The sequence below is a fragment of the Eschrichtius robustus genome, chromosome 6 (genome assembly GCF_028021215.1).
Source record: "Eschrichtius robustus isolate mEscRob2 chromosome 6, mEscRob2.pri, whole genome shotgun sequence".
NCBI lineage: Eukaryota > Metazoa > Chordata > Mammalia > Artiodactyla > Eschrichtiidae > Eschrichtius > Eschrichtius robustus.
In genome coordinates this window covers 15,710,137-15,730,595 of record NC_090829.1, presented here as the reverse complement: position 1 = coordinate 15,730,595, position 20,459 = coordinate 15,710,137, and the positions used below count along the sequence as shown (strand labels likewise).

At 35.3% G+C, this 20,459-nt stretch overlaps 1 protein-coding gene across 2 annotated transcripts in view; it reads left to right on the top strand.

Annotated features, from left to right (window-relative positions):
- The window catches only part of TOPBP1 (DNA topoisomerase II binding protein 1), a 70,799-nt gene that overhangs the window by 19,499 nt on the left and 30,841 nt on the right, over window positions 1-20,459 (top strand). For both annotated transcript variants that reach the window (XM_068545934.1, XM_068545933.1), the window contains exons 11-14: window positions 11,325-11,668; window positions 12,327-12,499; window positions 16,546-16,757; window positions 18,025-18,311. In XM_068545934.1, coding sequence (XP_068402035.1) covers window positions 11,325-11,668; window positions 12,327-12,499; window positions 16,546-16,757; window positions 18,025-18,311 — 1,016 coding nt within the window. The remainder of the gene's footprint in view (window positions 1-11,324; window positions 11,669-12,326; window positions 12,500-16,545; window positions 16,758-18,024; window positions 18,312-20,459) is intronic.

Below are 20,459 nucleotides of genomic sequence, written 5' to 3'. Positions count from 1 at the left end.
TTATCTTCCCAAACTGAAACTTTATAGCCATTAAACAGTAACTCTGTATTCCTCCCTCCGCCCGGTCCCTGGCAACCACGACTCTATTTTCTGTCTCTATGAATTTGACCATTCTAGGTAGCTCATATAAATGGACTCATACAATATCTGTCCTTTTGTGTCTGGCTTATTTCACTTAGCATAATGTCCTCAAGTTTCATCCATGTTTTAGCATGTGTCAGAATTTCATTCCTTATTAAAGTTGAATAATACTTCATTGTATGTTGGAATTGTCTGTTCCTTTCTGTTGATGGACACTTGAGTTTTCTCTGTGGTTGGCTATTGTAAATAATGGTGCTGTGAACGTTGCTGTACAGATATCTGTTCAAGTCCCTGCTTTCATTTCTTTTAGATATAGTCCCAGAAGTGGAATTGATAAGTCATATGGTAATTCTATGTTTAATTTTTTGGGAAACCACCTTGCTGTTTTCCACAGTGGTGTACCACTTTACATTCTCACCAGCAATGCACAAGGGTTCCAGTTTCTCTGCATCCTCACCAACATATTGTATTTTCTGGGGTTTTTTAATAAATATCATCCTAATGGGTATGAAGTGGTATCTCACTGGCGGTTTTGATTTGCATTTCCCTGATGATTAGTGACGTTGAGCATCATTTCATGTTTTTATTGACCATCTATAAATCTTCTTTGGAGAAATGTTTATTCAATTGGGTTGATTTTTTTTGTTCCTGAGTAGTAGGAGTTCTTTATGTATTTTGAATATTGATCCCTTATCAGATATATGATTTGCATATATTTTCACCCATTCTTTGCCTAGCCTTTTCACCCTGTATTCTTTGATGGACAAAAGTTTTAATTGTGATGAAGTCCAATTTATCTATTCTCATTGCCTGTGTTTTTGGTGTCATAATTAAGAAATCATTGCCAAATCTAACATAATGATGCTTTTCTTGTATGTTTTCTTCTAAAAGTTTTGTAGTTTTTATTCTTTAGGGCTTTGATCTGGGTACTATGTACTTTTCCTGTGCTCATTAGAATTATCTTATGGTTTTTTCTCCTTGGTGTGGTAAATTGCATTAGTAGATTTTACATTGTTAAATCAAGTTTAAATTCTTCTGGATATGATACATTCATCTTTTTTTTACTGTGTTCAGTTTACTAATATTTTATTTAGGATTTTATCTATTCAGTGTGATATTGGCCTATAATTTTCCTTTTCCTGTTGTCTTTGTTGGGTTTTGTTATTATTGATAAAATGGATTGGTGAGTTACTTTTTTTTTTTTTTCTTTAATCTCAGTTTGTGTAAGATTGGAGTTCCCTTATACTTGAATGTGTGATGAAACTCATCTGTCTAACGGCCTGGTGTTTTTTTGTAGGAAGATTTTATAGTACAGATTTATTTAATGGATATGAAACTATTTCATTGTTCTGTTTCTTCCTGAATAAATTTTGGTAAGCTATATTTTCTAGGAGACTTAAACACCAGTTTTATTAGTCTTTTTAACAAACCAACTTTGATTTTTGTTTTTATTTCATTAATTTATTGTCTTATTCTTTTTTTCTTCTCTTTTTTCTTCTGATTTCTTAAGTTGCACAATTTGTTTTTTTGTAGTCTTTTTATCTAAGTGTTTATTTATGTCAATAGATTTCTCTGAAAGTACTAACTCAGTTATATTTCAAAAGATCTTTTATGTAGCATTTTTGTACTTGTTCAAGTCTAAATATATTCTAATTTTACCATATCTTTGGTCTATGAGGTGTTTAGGAAGTGGTTTTCATAAATGTTCTTCTGTGCCTCAGAAAAATAAAGTGTACTTGTCATCTCCTTTTGCAGGGTGGACTTGGTGGTAGTGGTGGTTGATTGGGTTTTGCTCGACATTTTCACTGAAGGCATTTCCCTTTAGGGTTTCTGAGTGGTAAGCTATACTCTGCCCCACCTCTAATTTGTGTGAGACCAAAGGATTGACTCTTATCCCTCTATGTGATATCCTTAAATTCTAAGGGTATAGGGTCACTGCCAAAATAGATGGTAATCGTTAGCTTTAGTAATCACTTAGTGATCTGAATTCATGCTACTACTTCATTTTTAGCCCTTGAGAATTTCCCTTGCTTTCTTGCAAACTCAGCTATGTATTTATAAGGATACCTTTAATATTTCATCCTGTATTTCAGGTGTTTTTAGTGAGTGGGTTTTGAATGTCTAGCCTACCATATTTCTAGAAGGGAACTTTCAGTATTCTTATTTTTTTATCCACACTATTTCTCTTCACGGTGTACTGCAGAATTGACTTTTGTCAGACCACTTGCTCATGCTTTAGTAGTGTATAATATCAGATCATCCTAATTTTTTAGGATGTTCTAGTATAAAGAAGCCACAGATTGACTGGAAGTAGTTTTATGCATTATCCTTCAACAAGGGTACTTGCTGGAGGCAGGCAGTTCGTTTCTCAAACCTTCCTTTCTAAAGCAGCTAGTAGTCTACTGACTTTTAAAGGATTTAGTGACAGTAAATCTCAGTGAATCCCCAAGCACCTAATTTAGAAGAATGTAATCAAGTATTTTACAATTACTTCTTAAAACAAAATTACTTTTGATTTGAGAGAGCTTTTTCAATAATAGGCTTGTCAAAAAGCCTATTATTATTCAGTAGTCTGTTGGGCTACCGAATGACATCTATTTGAGAAAGGGTTTTATTTCTAAAATAAATGGGAAGAACTTCTGTAGAACATGTTAATTTATTCTGAGTCTTTAATAACCTCAGGGTTTTACTTATCATTTATAAGAACTTAGTATTTCTAGTTTGTTCTTATAGTAGTCTAAAATTCCCCTGGGCTGCTTCCTTCTTCCCATCTCACCACCTATATATAGACATCAAACAAAGTTGTTTTTTTCCTCCTAGATGTGATTGTGAACAATTTTAATGGCAAAATATTTTGTTTTTACATTTTATATTAGAAATATCTATTTTAAAAACTACTTTCCAAAATGTTTTATAGTATCATGTCACCTTTATTTCCATCTAAGCTTATTCATCCTCATACATCTCTATAAATTATAAATATACTGTTATCCCTTATTCCTTATAATATGAAACTGAGGGTCATAGAGTCTCCTGACCTACTGATCAGTAATGCTCTAGACAAAACTGCTTCTTCAGAGTTGTCAGTAAGAGCAATTTAAATACTTGTATTAAGTAGGAATTAAAGTATATATAAACAGTAATTAGTTTAAAAGTGAAAACGGTCATGTCTATTGGAGATGAAATAGAAATAAGAAGATGGCATTATAACATAATGTTATGGACCCTGGAGTCAGACAGACTTCGGTTTATATCTCATTTCTGCCACCTAATAACTGTATGACTTTAGGTAAGTTACATAACCTCTTTAAGCCTGGTATTCTTCTTGAAGAAAGGGTATAGATACAGCAATAGAACGAGCCTAATAGTATCATGACCATTAATTACATGCATGTAAAGCACTTAGGCACAGTGCCTATGTAAATAAATGTTAAGAATCCTTGAATAGCTTCCAGGCTTGTTGGAATCCCATGAAGCAGGGCTTGGCAAACTGTTTTTGTAAAAGGCCAGACAGTAAATATTCTGGGCTTTGCCAGCCACATTCTCTCTCTGTCACACATTCTATTTTGTTTTGTTCTGTTTTTGCAACCATTTAAAAATGTAAAAACCATTAATACACAGGCCATGGGCCCACTTTGGCCCTTAGGCTGTAGTTTGCCTATCTCTGCTGTAAGGCATTACTCTTCAACACAGCACCACTAGAGTTTTCAAAAACATACTAAGTTTTTACCCCTTAAACTTTTAGCATTGATTTCATAATATTTATTACATATTAGGAACTGCATTTTCTTTTTTTTTTTAAACAGCAAGTCAGTAGAGCAACTGCTCCTAATCTCTTTATTTTTTTTTTAAATTTAATTTTATTTATTTTATTATACAGCAGGTTCTTATTAGTTATCCATTTTATACATATTAGTGTATACATGTCAATCCCAATCTCCCAATTCATCACACCACCACCCCCCGCCACTTTCCCCCCTTGGTGTCCATACGTTTGTTCACTGCATCTGTGTCTCATTTTCTGCCCTGCAAACCGGTTCATCTGTACCATTTTTCTAGATTCCACATATATGCGTTAATATACGATATTTGTTTTTCTCTTTCTGACTTACTTCACTCCGTATGACAGTCTCTAGATCCATCCACATCTCTACAAACGACCCAATTTCGTTCCTTCTTATGGCTGAGTAATATTTCATTGTATATATGTACCACATCTTCTTTATCCATTCATCTGTCACTGGGCATTTAGGTTGCTTCCATGTCCTGGCTATTGTAAATAGTGCTGCAGTGAACACTGGGGTGCATGTGTCTTTTTGAATTATGGTTTTCTCTGGGTGTATGCCCAGTAGTGGGATTGCTGGGTCATATGATAATTCTATTTTTAGTTTTTTAAGGAACCTCCATACTGTTCTCCATAGTGGCTGTACCAATTTACATTCCCACCAACAGTGCAAGAGGGTTCCCTTTTCTCCACACCCTCTCCAGCATTTGTTGTTTGAAGATTTTTTGATGATGCCCATTCTAACTGGTGTGAGGTGTGATACCTCATTGTTTTGATTTGCATTTCTCTAATAATTAGTGATGTTGAGCAGCTTTTCATGTGCTTCTTGGCCGTCTGTATGTCTTCTTTGGAGAAATGTCTATTTAGGTCTTCTGCCCATTTTTGGATTGGGTTTTTTTTTTTTTTAATATTGAGCTATATGAGCTGTTTATATATTTTGGAGATTAATCCTTTGTCCATTGATTCATTTGCAAATATTTTCTCCCATTCTGAGGGTTGTCTTTTCGTCTTGTTTGTAGTTTCCTTTGCTGTGCAAAAACTTAAGTTTCATTAGGTCCCATTTGTTTATTTTTGTTTTTATTTCCATTACTCTAGGAGATGGATCAAAAAAGATCTTGCTGTGATTTATGTCAAAGAATGTTCTTCCTATGTTTTCCTCTAAGAGTTTTATAGTGTCTGGTCTTACATTTAGGTCTCGAATCCATTTTGAGTTTATTTTTGTGTATGGTGTTAGAGAGTGTTCTAATTTCATTCTTTTACATGTAGCTGTCCAGTTTTCCCAGCACCACTTTTTTTTTTTTAATCAGTCATCAATTTTATACACATCACTGTATACATGTCAATCCCAATCGCCCAATTCAGCACACCACCATCCCCACCCCACGGCAGTTTTCCCCCCTTGGTGTCCATACGTTTGTTCTCTACATCTGTGTCTCAACTTCTGCCCTGCAACCCGGTTCTTCTGTACCATTTTTCTAGGTTCCACATACATGCGTTAATATAAGATATTTGTTTTTCTCTTTCTGACTTACTTTACTCTGTATGACAGTCTCTAGATCCATCCACATCTCAACAAATGACTCAATTTCGTTCCTTTTTATGGCTGAGTAATATTCCATTATATATATGTACCACAACTTCTTTATCCATTCGTCTGTCGATGGGCATTTAGGTTGCTTCCATGACCTGGCTATTGTAAATAGTGCTGCAGTGAACATTGGGGTGCATGTGTCTTTTTGAATTATGGTTTTCTCTGGGTGTATGCCCAGTAGTGGAATTGCTGGGTCATATGGTAATTCTATTTTTAGTTTTTTAAGGAACCTCCATACTGTTCTCCGCAGTGGCTGTACCAATTTACATTCCCACCAACAGTGCAAGAGGGTTCCCTTTTCTCCACACCCTCTCCAGCATTTGTTGTTTGTAGATTTTCTGATGATGCCCATTCTAACTGGTGTGAGGTGTTACCTCATTGTAGTTTTGATTTGCATTTCTCTAATAATTAGTGATGTTGAGCATCTTTTCATGTGCTTCTTGGCCATCTGTATGTCTTCTTTGGAGAAATGTCTATTTAGATCTTCTGCCCATTTTTGGATTGCATTGTTTGTTTATTTAATATTGAGCTGAATGAGCTGTTTATATATTTTGGAAATTAATCCTTTGTCCGTTGATTCGTTTGCAAATATTTTCTCCCATTCTGAGGGTTGTCTTTTTGTCTTGTTTGTGGTTTCCTTTGCTGTGCAAAAGCTTTGAAGTTTCATTAGGTCCCATTTGTTTATTTTTGTTTTTATTTCCATTACTCTAGGAGGTGGATCAAAAAAGATCTTGCTGTGATTTATGTCAAAGAATGTTCTTCCTATGTTTTCCTCTAAGAGTTTTATAGTGTCCGGACGTACATTTAGGTCTCGAATCCATTTTGAGTTTATTTTTGTGTAGTGTTAGGGAGTATTCTAATTTCATTCTTTTACATGTAGCTGTCCAGTTTTCCCAGCACCACTTACTGAAGAGACTGTCTTTTCTCCATTGTATATCTTTGCCTCCTTTGTCATAGATTAGTTGACCATAGGTGCGTGGGTTTATCTCTGGGCTTTCTATCTTGTTCCATTGATCTATGTTTCTGTTTTTGTGCCAGTACCATATTGTCTTAATTACCATAGCTTTGTAGTGTAGTCTGAAGTCAGAGAGCCTGATTCCTCCAGCTCCGTTTTTTTCCCTCAAGAGCACTTTGGCTATTCGGGGTGTTTTGTGTCTCCATACAAATTTTAAGATTTTTTGTTCTAGTTCTGTAAAAAATGCCATTGGTAATTTGATAGGGATTGCATTGAATCTGTAGATTGCTTTGGGTAGTATAGTCATTTTCACAATGTTGATTCTTCCAATCCAAAAATGTGGTATATCTCTCCATCTGTTTGTTTCATCTTTAATTTCTTTCATCAGTGTCTTATAGTTTTCTGCATACAGGTCTTTTGTCTCCCTAGGTAGGTTTATTCCTAGCTATTTTATTCTTTTTGTTGCAGTGGTAAATAGGAGTGTTTCCTTATTTTCTCTTTCAGATTTTTCATCATTAGTGTATAGGAATGCAAGAGATTTCTGTACATTAATTTTGTATCCTGCAACTTTACCAAATTCATTGATTAGCTCTAGTAGTTTTCTGGTGGCATCTTTAGGATTCTCTATGTATAGTATCATGTCATCTGCAAACAGTGACAGTTTTACTTCTTCTTTTCCAATTTGTATTTTATTTCTTTTTCTTCTCTGATTGCCGTGGCTAGGACTTCCAAAACTATGTTGAATAATAGTGGTGAGAGTGGACATCCTTGTCTTGTTCCTGTTCTTAGAGGAAATGGTTTCAGTTTTTCACCATTGAGAATAATGTTTGCTGTGGGTTTGTTGTATATGGTCTTTGTTATGTTGAGGTAGGTTCCCTCTATGCCCACTTTCTGGAGAGTTTTTACCATAAATGGGTGTTGAATTTTGTCAAAAGCTTTTTCTGCATCTATTGAGATGATCACATGGTTTTTCTTCTTCAATTTGTTAATGTGGTGTATCACATTGATTGATTTGCATATATTGAAGAATCCTTGCATCCCTGGGATAAATCCCACTTGATCATGGTGTATGATCCTTTTAATGTGTTGTTGGATTGTTTGCTAGTATTTTGTTGAGGATTTTTGCATCTATATTCATCAGTGATATTGGTCTGTAATTTTCTTTTTTTGTAGTATCTTTGTCTGGTTTTGGTATCAGGGTGATGGTGGCTTCATACAATGAGTTTGGAAGTGTTCCTTCCTCTGCAATTTTTTGGAAGAGTTTGAGAAGGATGGGTGTTAGCTCTTCTCTAAATGTTTGATAGAATTCACCTGTGAAGCCATCTGGTCCTGGACTTTTGTTTGTTGGAATATTTTAAGCCAAAGTTTCAATTTCATTACTTGTGATTGGTCTGTTTATATTTTCTATTTCTTCCTGGTTCAGTCTTGGAAGGTTATACCTTTCTAAGAATTTGTCCATTTTTTCCAGGTTGTCCATTTTATTGGCATAGAGTTGCTTGTAATCATCTCTTAGGGTGCTTTGTATTTCTGCAGTGTCTGTTGTAACTTCTCCTTTTTCATTTCTAACTTTATTGATTTGAGTCCTCTCCCTCTTTTTCTTGATGAGCCTGGCTAATGGTTTATCAATTTTGTTTATCTTCTCAAAGAACCAGCTTTTAGTTTTATTGATCTTTGCTATTGTTTTCTTTGTTTCTATTTCATTTATTTCTGCTTTGATCTTTATGATTTCTTTCCTTCTGCTAACTTTGGGTTTTGTTTGTTCTTCTTTCTTAGTTCCTTTAGGTGTAAGGTTAGATTGTTTATTTGAGATTTTTCTTGTTTCTTGAGGTAGGATTGTATAGCTATAAACTTCCCTCTTAGAACTGCTTTTGCTGCATCCCATAGGTTTTGGATCATCGTGTTTTCATTGTCATTTGTCTCTAGGTATTTTTTGATGTCCTCTTTGATTTCTTCAGTGACCTCTTGGTCATTTAGTAGCGTATTGTTTAGCCTCCATGTGTTTGTGGTTTTTACGATTTTTTTCCCTATAATTGATTTCTAATCTCATAGTGTTGTGGTTGGAAAAGATGTTTGATGCGATTTCAGTTTTCTTAAATTTACTGAGGCTTGATTTTTGACCCAAGGTGTGATCCAATATGGAGAATCTTCTGTGCGCTCTTGAGAAGAAAGTGTAATCTGCTGTTTTTGGATGGAATGTCCTATAAATATCAGTTAAATCTATCTGGTATACTGTGTCATTTAAAGCTTGTGTTTCCTTATTAATTTTCTGTTTGGATGATCTGTCCATTGGTGTAAGTGAGGTGTTAAAGTCCCCCACTGTTACTGTTTTTATTAATTTATTTATTTATTGTTGGCTGCATTGGGTCTTCGTTGCTGTGCGCAGGCTTTCTCTAGTTGCGGGGAGCGGGCTACTCTTCGTTGCGGTGCGTGGGCTTCTCATTGCGGTGGCTTCTCTTGTTGTAGAGCATGGGCTCTAGGCGTGCGGGCTTCAGTACTTGTGGCACGTGGGCTCAGTAGTTGTGGCTCGCGGGCTCTAGAGAGCCGGCTCAGTAGTTGTGGCGCGCGGGCTTAGTTGCTCCGCTGCATGTGGGATCTTCCTGGACCAGGGCTGAAACCCGTGTTCCCTGCATTGGCAGGCAGATTCTTAACCACTGCACCACCAGGGAAGTCCCCCCACTATTATTGTGTTACTGTCGGTTTCCTCTTTTATAGCTGTTAGCAGTTGCCTTACGTATTGAGGTGCTCCTATGTTGGGTGCATATATATTTATAATTGTTATATCTTCTTCTTGGATTGATTCCTTGATCATTATGTAGTGTGCTTCCTTGTCTCTTGTAACAGTTTTTGTTTTAAAGTCTATTTTATCGGATATGAGTATTGCTACTCCAGCTTTCTTTTGATTTCCATTTGCATGGAATATCATTTTCCATCCCTTCACTTCCAGTCTGTATGTGTCCCTAGGTCTGAAGTGGGTCTCTTGTAGACAGCATATATATGGGTCTTGTTTTTGCATCCATTCATCAAGCCTGTGTCTTATGGTTGGGGCATTTAATCCATTCACGTTTAAGGTAATTATCGATATGTATGTTCCTATGACCATTTTCTTAATTGTTTTGGGTTTGTTTTTGTAGGTCCTTTTCTTCTCTTGTGTTTCCCACTTAGAGAAGTTCCTTTAGCATTTGTTGTAGAGCTGGTTTGGTGGCGCTGAATTCTCTTTGCTTTTGCTTGTCTGTAAAGCTTTTGATTTCTCCATCGAATCTGAATGAGATCCTTGCTGGGTAGAGTAATCTTCGTTTTAAGTTCTTCCCTTTCATCACTTTAAATATATCATGCCACTCCCTTCTGGCTTTTAGAGTTTCTGCTGAGAAATCAGCTGTTAACCTTATGGGAGTTCCCTTGTATGTTATTTGTCGTTTTTCCCTTGTTGCTTTCAATAATTTTTCTTTGTCTTTAATTTTTGCCAATTTGATTACTGTGTGTCTCAGCGTGTTTCTCCTTGGGTTTATCCTGTATGGGACTCTCTGTGCTTCCTGGACTTGGGTGGCTATTTCCTTTCCCATGTTAGGGAAGTTTTTGACTATAATCTCTTCAAATATTTTCTCGGGTCCTTTCTCTCTCTCTTCTCCTTCTGGGACCCCTATAATGTGAATGTTGTTGCATTTAATGTTGTCCCAGAGGTCTCTTAGTCTGTCTTCATTTCTTTTCATTCTTTTTTCTTTATTCTGTTCCATAGCAGTGAATTCCACCATTCTGTCTTCCAGGTCACTTATCTGTTCTTCTGCCTCAGTTATTCTGCTATTGATTCCTTCTATTGTATTTTTCATTTCAGTTATTGTATTGTTCATCTCTGTTTGTTTGTTCTTTAATTCTCCTAGGTCTTTTTTAAACATTTCTTGCATCTTCTCGATCTTTGCCTCCATTCTTTTTCCGAGGTCCTGGGTCATCTTCACTATCATTATTCTGAATTCTTTTTCTGGAAGGTTGCCTATCTCCACTTCATATAGTTGTTTTTCTGGGGTTTTATCTTGTTCCTTCATCTGGTACATAGCCCTCTGCCTTTTCATCTTGTCTGTCTTTCTGTGAAAGTGGTTTTAGTTCCACAGGCTGCAGAACTGTAGTTCTTCTTGCTTCTGCTGTCTGCCCTCTCCTAATCCCTTTATTTTTAAACCAGGACTTTTCCAGTGTATAACACCCTGCTAGTGTTGGAAGGTCTCCTGCAGAGGCAGGGAGTAGCTATGTCTCACCATGAGGACTAGGACACTGGCAGCAGCTGCATTTTCATTATTGACATTTATATTTTAAAATAGCTATGCTTTGTTCTTCTACTACCCATTTATTAGCCAACTTTATCCTGAAATGAAATAGTTGAGACTGTTGGGTCCTTGATCAGTTGTTGTCTTAAGAATCGATATAGAAGCTAAATAGCTCCAATTTCATTATGAAACTTTTTAGAAATTTTTGAAAGAGAAGTAACCATAATTCTCTTATTATTGCATTTATTCAGTTATTTCCATGTTATGGCCTTGACCACTTAGGCCTGTTGCTTCCATTTTTTCCTTAATGATATTTTCTTAATTCTGTTATGAATTATCTGAACTAGTTTCGGAACTCAAACAGGCCCATGGAGTTACTGGAGCTTCATAATTTTCAACTAATTAGAGTTTTCTAGTACACTAGCAATACTTAGAATAGTAACATGATTGCTATTGTTCTAGGATAGTAATACTGATAACACTCCTGGGAACCCAAAGAATGGGATGGTTCATATTCTTTCTTCATTGTGTACTTATAAAGCCTTAGTTTTATATGTGTAGGCACAGTTCTCAGGTTCCATGTTACCGTAATATCCTTACTAGGAAATAAACTTTATAAAATAAACTACCTGTTAGAAAACATTTCTTTTTCTGTTCCAGTTGAAGTTGCGAAGTCTGAAGTTGGGCCCTTTAATGATTCTGCTCATGTGGAGCCCCCTGTTGTTTCTACTCATATTTCTCTGCAAGAAGAAAACCAGTCTTCCGTCAGTCATTGCCTCCCTGATGCTTCTACAATTACTGAAGAAGGTTTATTTAGCCAAAGGAGTTTTCTTGTTTTAGGTTTTAGTAATGAAAATGAATTTAATATTGCAACTATCATAAGAGAAAATGCTGGAAAAATTGTGTCACTTCAGAGCAGAGTTGTTGCTGATTATGCTGTGGTTCCTCTGCTGGGGTGTGAAGTACAGGCAACTGTGGGAGAAGTTGTTACAAATACGTGGCTGGTAAGAAAACACTGTAGCAGTTGAAATGTAGTATTGAAGGATGTCTGAAACTAAGAGTACACGTTTATTTCTTAGGCAGTTCAGTTTCAGTAAATTGGTATTTGGGTTTGAGCACTGTCTGGATTTTGCTTTTAGCAAAGGAAATTGTAAATAATAAACTATGCAAGCTTCTTGGTCCTAATCCTGGTAGAATAGAGGGGCCACACTAGCAGTGTTCCTTCTTAGGAAGTTACTCCAGGTCATCTCATACTATTATACTATTTCAATTTTCCTAGTTTTCTTACTACCAAAACATGACATACACTTTTGTATTATTCCATCTTGTTGGCTTATCACTAATAATTTCATCATTGATTTTTTTTTCAACTTTCAAAGAGAAAAAATGATAATACTTCGGAAGAAATTAAATTTTAAGCAAAATTCAATAAATTCGATGATAAATCTGACTGATTTTAACATCCTATATAATGGATTGATGTGTATGTATTTCTTTAATGTTATAATTTTAAATGTGTTGAGAATGAGCATATATACACATTTATATGAAAGTAAAATTGCTTTTCATCTAAACCAAAATTACGTTTACTGTAACTGAACCAGTGTTAACCACTAGTCGCTTATTTCAGGTTGATGTTATTGTTTCTCTTGTTTTTAAAAGGTAACTTGTATAGACTATCAGACTTTAATTGATCCAAAGTCAAATCCTCTCTTCACACCAGTCCCAGTAATGGCAGGAATGACTCCTTTAGAGGATTGTGTTCTTTCATTCAGCCAGTGTGCAGGAGCTGAAAAAGATTCATTGACATTCTTAGCAAATCGCCTTGGAGCAAGGTATGTAGTATTTTTAGTGTACCTGCTGTCTTGGTGTACTTTTTATTTGTTTTGACTTATAGAAGAGCATTCAAATTAGGATTTCACTGGGTGTCTTTATAATATTTATGAGGAATGTGTTGCATATCTATGTGATGGCTCAAAGTGGGAGAGGGAGAATGCTGTTAGACGGATGCCTGGCAAATGTTAAGACTCCAGGTATTAATGCTTACCTACCAGGAAAGGGAATATTTAAAGCTGATACATGGGTCGTTATTGAGTGTTGCTTGTCTAAGCATTATTTATTCCCTTCCATGTGCCATATGGATGATTTATTCTTTTTCAGTGTACATTCATTGTTTTTCTGCAGTGCAAATGTTAAGCAGGAATAATGAATACTTTGGGAGAAAGAAAATGAATTTTAAAGTTCCAAAATCCAAATTAGCCCAACCTGTAAGTGAACTTTAATGGTGGCTGTTTAAAAAGGAAGTAGAAAACTCATTATATAAATAAATATAAATGAACTAAACTTTACATTAAAGGAAAAGTTCTTTTAGATTATATCATGAAGCAGCACTTAAAATGCTTTTAAACAAGAGACACATCTAAACCGAAATGATTCGGAACATTCGGGAAGAGACAAAAGATGGGCAAAGATACATCAAAAGAAAGGAGAGTGTTGCAGTTTTAACGTCAGACAAGTTTGGATTCAAATCAAAAGGCATTAAACAGGAAAAAGAAGAGCACTGTAAATAAAGAGTGCTATTCCCACTGAAGGTAAAAAATATGTATATACCAAATAGAGCATGACTACCATTCATAGAACAAAAACAGCAGGAAATTCAATGAGGAATCAGCAGAAACGTTAATTGTAGGAGACTTTAATTCCCACCTTTTACCTCATGACAGGTCAAATGGAAAACTATAAGGATACAGATTTAAACAGCATAGTTAGCTATCCACCCTAAAACAGTGACCATACCATTTCAGGCACCTGTGGAACACTCATAAACATTGCCTGTATAGAAATTGGCCACAAAGAAAACCTCAGTAAGTTCCCTGAAGTAGAAAGAGTGGAGACCATATTCTGTAATCACAGTGCAAAAAAAAAAAAACCAAAAAACTAGAAATGAGTAGTAGAAATAGAAAATGAAAAGACTTTATCAACTGGACATTTTAGAACTTTTTAGTAACTCTTGGTTCAAAGAGGAATTCAAAACCACTTTTAAGCCTAGAAATCATTATCAACCTGATAGTAACAAGCAACACCAGTGCCCACATTGTGACCTTAAAATACCACTTCCCACTAAAAGAAACTAAAGCTTAAAGAAATGATTGGTTCTAGGTCTGGGGCAGAAAAGATACCAGTGAGTCTGGAACATTTTGTCAGAACAGAGAGCAAGTATTGATATATTATTGAAGACTAGTAGGAAGGGTTGTGTCAAAAGGACCTCCACTGGCCAAAGACAGGAAAAGTTATGTGTCACTAGAGATAATAATGGCAGTGGATCCAGACACATTTAAATAATGTTTAAATCATAACTTCATAATGGCACCAAACAAACTAAGCTAATTGGTCATGTTTGAAGGATGCTAGGAAACCAACTCATTATTTTGAAAGCTGGTAAATAAAGAGAAAGGATCAAGTATTTATCCTGCTTTTCCTATACAGTCTGTATCAGAGTACCATAATAATGGATAAGACAGTTTCCCTTTATAGAAGTATTCCAACAAATAAGTGAAAAAGGAACGATAAGATTGTGATTCTTAAATGTGACTAATAAATGAAAGAATCTAGGCATTGAAAATCAACAGTTAATCACATACTAAAGAGAACACCAGACATTATATGCTTCCTTGTGAAGAATACATCACCACCTTGAAGTAGTCTTAGCAAAATAATGAAACCTCAATCTAATAAAACCTAGATTCAACTACTGAATTATAGGAAATACAGGAGAATAACATGTTCTACTACAGCACAGCAATCCAGTCAGCAAAATCCAGACTCTGAGATAACTCTACATTATAGTGTCTTCAGCAAGGGGGCAAGGAAAGAAGAGGGAACCTGCAAGCTAAAAGACATAAAAAATTAAATGTAGTGTTTAAGGATGCACTATGTGATAAAACTAAAGAAAAGTAAGGAAGTGATAATCATAAATATCCAAATAGTGGCTACTGTTAGCAAGGGAGGGAAGGGGGTTAGTAACTGAGAAGAGGCACGTTGGAGAGGTTCTGGAGTGACTGGTAAGATTCTGTCTTCTGACGTGGGTGGTGGATATAAGGGTTTTCATCTCATGATAATTCATTAAATTGTGTATTTCCTTTTTTGCTGTGTTCTGTACTTGGATTATACTAAACAGTAAGATTTTGGAAAAAACTGAAATTGTAGCAAATAACAATAACAAAATATGGCAACAGACTAAAGCGGTGCTCACAGAAAAATTCAGCAAAGTGGTTATGTAGAATATGAATATACAGAAGTCACTGACCTTCATATGTACAACCAGTTAGAAGAGCTAATGAAAACAAAGGTCTCTTACTAAATCTGTAGTAAGAGATAAAACACCTAGCAACATGATGTGGGATCTAAAAAAACAAAACAAATGAACAAACAAAATAAAACCAAAATAGACTCACAGATATAAAGAACAAATTAGTAGTCACCAGAGGGGAAGGGAACGGAAGGTTGGGCAAAATAGGTGAAGGGGATTAAGAGGTACAAAATTCCAGTTATAAAATTAAAAAGTCACGGGGATGTAATATTCAGCATAAGGAAAAAAGTAATACTGTTCTAGCTTTGTATGTTGACAGATGGCTACTAGACTTTTGGTGTTGATCATTTGTAATGCATTTAAATGTTGAGTCACTACGTAGTACACCTGAAACTAATATAATGTTGTATGTCAACTATACTTCAATTTTTACAAAAAATTTAAAGTGAAACTTGGAAGAGCTACAGAAACTTGTAAAATGCTACTGAGGGAAATAAATATGACTTGAACAGTATGAAAGATGTATCTGTTCTTGGACAGGAAGCCTAAACATTGTAAAGAAATTTTTTAGAGAGGGCAATAGCAAACTAATTCTTAAATTCAAAAAAAATATTGGCAAGCAGGAAAGTCATAAAAATTCTGAAATAGAATAGTTATTTAAATATATTTTGTAAACCTCACTAGATAAAATAGTGCGTCTGTAAGTAGCAGAAAGTTCAGTGAACAGGCAGAAAGTCTAGAAATAGACCTAAACACAAACAGGAATTTGGTATATGATAAAAGTGATATTTCAACTTATTGAGGAAGAGATGGTTTATTTAATAAATACGATTCAGTAAAGTTGCAGCAACATCTCATCCCAAAATAAGTACCAAATTAATTGATCAGTGGGTTAAATGTGAAAAATGAATCCATGAAAGTACTAGGAAAAATGTGGGATATTAAAAAAATCTTAAAAGTGGGAATCTAGACCTAAAACCCAGAAGTCCTAAAAGAAAAGACAATTCTGTTTATATCTCATATTCTGTTTTTGCCCCCATATTCTCTTTAATGTTCTGTGATCATGAGGAAGGCGTTTAATTTCTCTGCATCTTTTCCCAGGTCGTATTTTTACAATAATTTGTAAAATATTGGTGTTTCACAAATATTGAGAGGATCGAATGAGATATGTGAAAATACTTGGAGAAGTTGTAGTGGGCTAAAAGATATAATGTGTTATTCATACTCTTCCTTTGCTCCCCTAGTTGTTCCATGCTGCCTCCTTTTGGGAGGAAAGACAAGGTGGATGGGTGATGACTAATTAAATAGATGGTTTTTCTGGTTATTTCTTGTAAGTCTAGTTTAATTTGCTTATGTTTTTATAAAAAAGTTTAATTGTAGCAATATATTTTCATTCTAGAGTAAGCACTTGTAAGGGGATTAGCTTAATTTAAGAAATAGAACCAACTTTTAATCTGTGAGTATTTTCTTGTATTCAGAACTCTAACAAAACCATTGTATTAGAAACTTCATTCTTACTTTGCTGGCTGATTGTGCATATGACATTTGCTTTTCTTTAAATGTAACTTTCAGTGTTCAAGAATTCTTTGTTCGGAAATCCAATGCAAAGAAAGGCATGTTTGCCAGTACACATCTTGTATTGAAAGAACCAGGTGGTTCTAAATATGAAGCTGCCAAGAAGTGGAATTTACCAGCGGTCACTATAGCTTGGCTGTTGGAGACTGCTAGATTGGGAAAGAGAGCAAATGAAAGCCATTTTCTGATCAAAAATTCACCTAAAGAAGGTTAATACTTTTATTTTGTCCTTTTATATATATTTTTTTACAATTTGATGGTTTCTGGGATATGAATGTGCTAAAACTTATTTTTAGGACAGGTCATTAAAATTTCTCCCTTTCACGTGAGCAACTCTTGGGCACTCATTATTGGGGGTGTGGGCAAAATAAATATGCGTTCATAGCACAAATGTTTAATTTGTATCTGTACTATCAAGTGTAGGCACTATCTGAAAGCTAGAGGGTACAGAACAATATAGGAGCATTCTAGGGTCTCAGTGTTTGAAGTCTAATGAGCTTAGATCCCATTTACTGTTCCTTCAGTGGCTCACACTGACACATCTTATGAGTAAAGTGCTCTCTATTCCTCATCTTTGGGCTTTTGCATGTTATCTCTTGCATGTTATCTCTTGCCTGCTTCATGCTTGCCTGTTCCTCCTTATCTTTCATTTCTCAACTTGGATGTCACTTTCCCTGGAAAGCCTTCCTTGACTCACCAAGTATGGCCTTTGTCTTGCCATAACACCCTGGCCTTTTGTAGCTCTCATCCCAGTGTTACCGTTCTAGTTTACTTTCATGTTACCCCGCTAAACCATAAGCTCTGAAAAGGCAAGGAGTACGTGTGTCTTGTGCATTATATATTTTCATTGTCTAGATTAGGCCTGGCACGGAGCAGCCGTCTAATAAGTGTATTTGTTAAATGTTGAAAAAAGGTAGGAGGCAGGGTGGGAGGACACAGTAGCCTCTCTTGTAAGATGATGATGGCATCCCTGGGCAAACTTCAGGGAAGCTTCTCAAAGCTATTACTTACTACTTTTATCTAGACAACCTGGAAATTTTACAATGCAGGCAAAGTAATATCAAAACTTCATTAAGCACTTTCCGAAAACTTGACCGTAGTTGTTAACTCTGAGTACATGTAATTGGGATTTTCTTTTTTACTCTGCCATTGACTAAGATGACATTATTTATATAATTTTGGGCAAATTATGAGGTTTATTGAGAATATTTCAAGTTACAACAAGATGAAACAGGAAATCTAATTTCATTAATTATTTGTTTCAGTTGATGTACTTGTCTAACTCAACACATATTTTAATATATTGTCTGCTTTGTTTCTTTGAAAGTAGGTATATAACTTTGTGGTTTGAAGTATACTTGAGAATTCACATGAAAACTCACAATAAGATGTAAAAACATCACTTCTTGTGTGCCTCTTTAGACACAAAAAGACATTAGTGGCTCACATTTGTTTCTTTTCATTTTAAATCTCTAGAACAAAGTTTGGAAACTGAAACAACAAACGGGGTGAATCTAAATCCAGATACTCCAGAGCATCCTGTCACAGACCTGGAAACTCACAGAAAAACAGCCGTTACACCTTTAGATATGAACCGCTTTCAGAGTAAAGCTTTCCATGCGGTGATCTCACAGCACTCCGGACAGGCTTCGGTCTCCCCTGCAGCAGGACAACCACTTCAGAAGGAGCCCTCATTACGCCTGGATACACCATCAAAGTTTCTGTCCAAGGACAAACTCTTCAAGCCTTCCTTTGATGTGAAGGTAAGGCTTATAGAAAATGGTCCTGGAGATAAACAGTTCTATAGCTTATAAAGTAAAGCACCAAGTTCTCCATCACCTCTGAAGTTTGTAGTAGTAACTTCCAGAAATGTTGGCAAATAGATGCATAGTATTGAGTCCCTACATATATCCAGGGTTGAGGTAACAGCTAGAGATATATAGTGTGAAATCAGGACATCTGGATTCAAGTCCTATATCTGTCATGAACTGTATGACTCACAGATCATTTAACATATCTGAGCATTAGTTCCTTTTGTACAAAGAGCATAGTATCACTTACTCTGAAAACTTACAGGTTTATCATAAGGATTAAGTGAAATTATGTGATGAAATAATTTCATAAACTGTAAAATAACATAAACACATTGCTACTTATGTTTTGATTCTAGGAGTACACCTGGTGCTCTTTCTGAAAATGTTTGTTATCACTTTACTTTTCAATCATTTCCCTTAAAAAGATGAGTTAAGTGTGCATCTTTCTTTGATCTTCTGAGCACTGGAGTATGGCTCCCTTTCTGAAAAATTCATTCACAAATCAAGGGCTAATTCAAGCTTCTCAAATGGTTTCCTTTCATTCCCCAAAGATAATTTCTTCACTATTCCTTTAGTAGTTTGTGGCCTTTCAAATGGCTGTTCAAACCATGTTTTTTTTATCCATGACTTTGCAAAATTATTGTATGGTTTATCTATTGAGGTTTTACTCATAGAGTTTAATAATTTTTACTAGTATGTTTTGGAGCAGACTTAAAGTTTACAGATTGTTCATCTTCAGAAAATAAATGTAAATTGATACCCGGGACAGTTTTCTCCAAGCTAAATCTTTGATCAAATTTCTTCTGAAGTAACATTTTGTGCTGTGATTAACACTGTTCCTTGTGCCTTAAGAAGTAGAGGAAAACCACTGGTTTGGGAACTGCAAGATCTAGAGTCAGGCCTCTCCTTTTCCTCTTGCAGCCTTTTAAGGCGAGTCAACCTCTTTGGGTTTCATTATCCCCGTCTGTAAAATCATGGAGCATATCTAGATGATTTCCAAGGTCTCAAAGCTCATAGACTCTTTGAATAGTAAGTGAAGTAATATTAGGAGACAAGAAGATAGTAGAAGTATTTCTAGTCATTGAGACCATTCTTCTACCTTGCAATGAAAAGCTGATGGTTCTGAAATAGTCTCAGTGAAGGTACAAAACACATTTAAAGGTTTCATTGTTTAGTCATAGTGTATTTAGCAGTGTCTCTCTCTCTTCTGTCTTTTGTGATATATAAAATAGTTCTTCATCTTATAATAAGTGGTTCTTCAAATTGATGTAATATAGTATTTTGAATTTTTTCTCTGAAAACAGAAGGGCGCATGATTCCATATGGATCACAAAATTGAACATACGTTAGGCCTTACAATAAAAAGCACCCCTTATTTAACTTAATTTTTAATTGACACACATCCAGAAAAGTACAACAGATGTGCTGGTAAATGAAACATTAGTGTTAACAGTTGGGAAGACACAATACATATTCAGAAAGAGATCATTGCCAATGGTATAGAATCTTCCTCAAGTCCCCCCTTCCCATCACTTCTTCCTCCTTCCTCCCCAAAGGTAATACTCCTGACGTCTAACACTAGCTTTGTTATGATTGTTTTTCACTTTTAAATAGGTGGAATCATAACATGTATTATGAGTCTGTCTATTTTTGTTCAACCTTTGTTTAGAAGATTTGTCCATGTTGCTACCTCTAACTATAATTCATTGATTTTATTACTGTATAATAATCCAGTGTATGGATATATCACAACTTACATATTCAGTCTACTGTTGATGGGCATTTAGGTGGTTACTAGTTTTTTGCTCTCACAAATAGCACTACTGTGAACATTCTTGTGCATGTCTCTTGGAATATGTATACATGCTTTGCTTTTTGGTATATACCTAGAAGTGAAATTGCTGGGTCATCTTTCACCTTCAGTAGAGACTGACAGGCTGTCCAAATGGTTGTACCAGTTTATACTCCCACCAATAGTGTATTGAGCACCCAGTTTCCCCATCCTTGCCAAAGAAGTATTATAAGTTTTTTTTTTTAATATTATACTTGGAAATAATTCCTAACTTACAAGAAGTTGCAAAATAAAAATAGTATAAG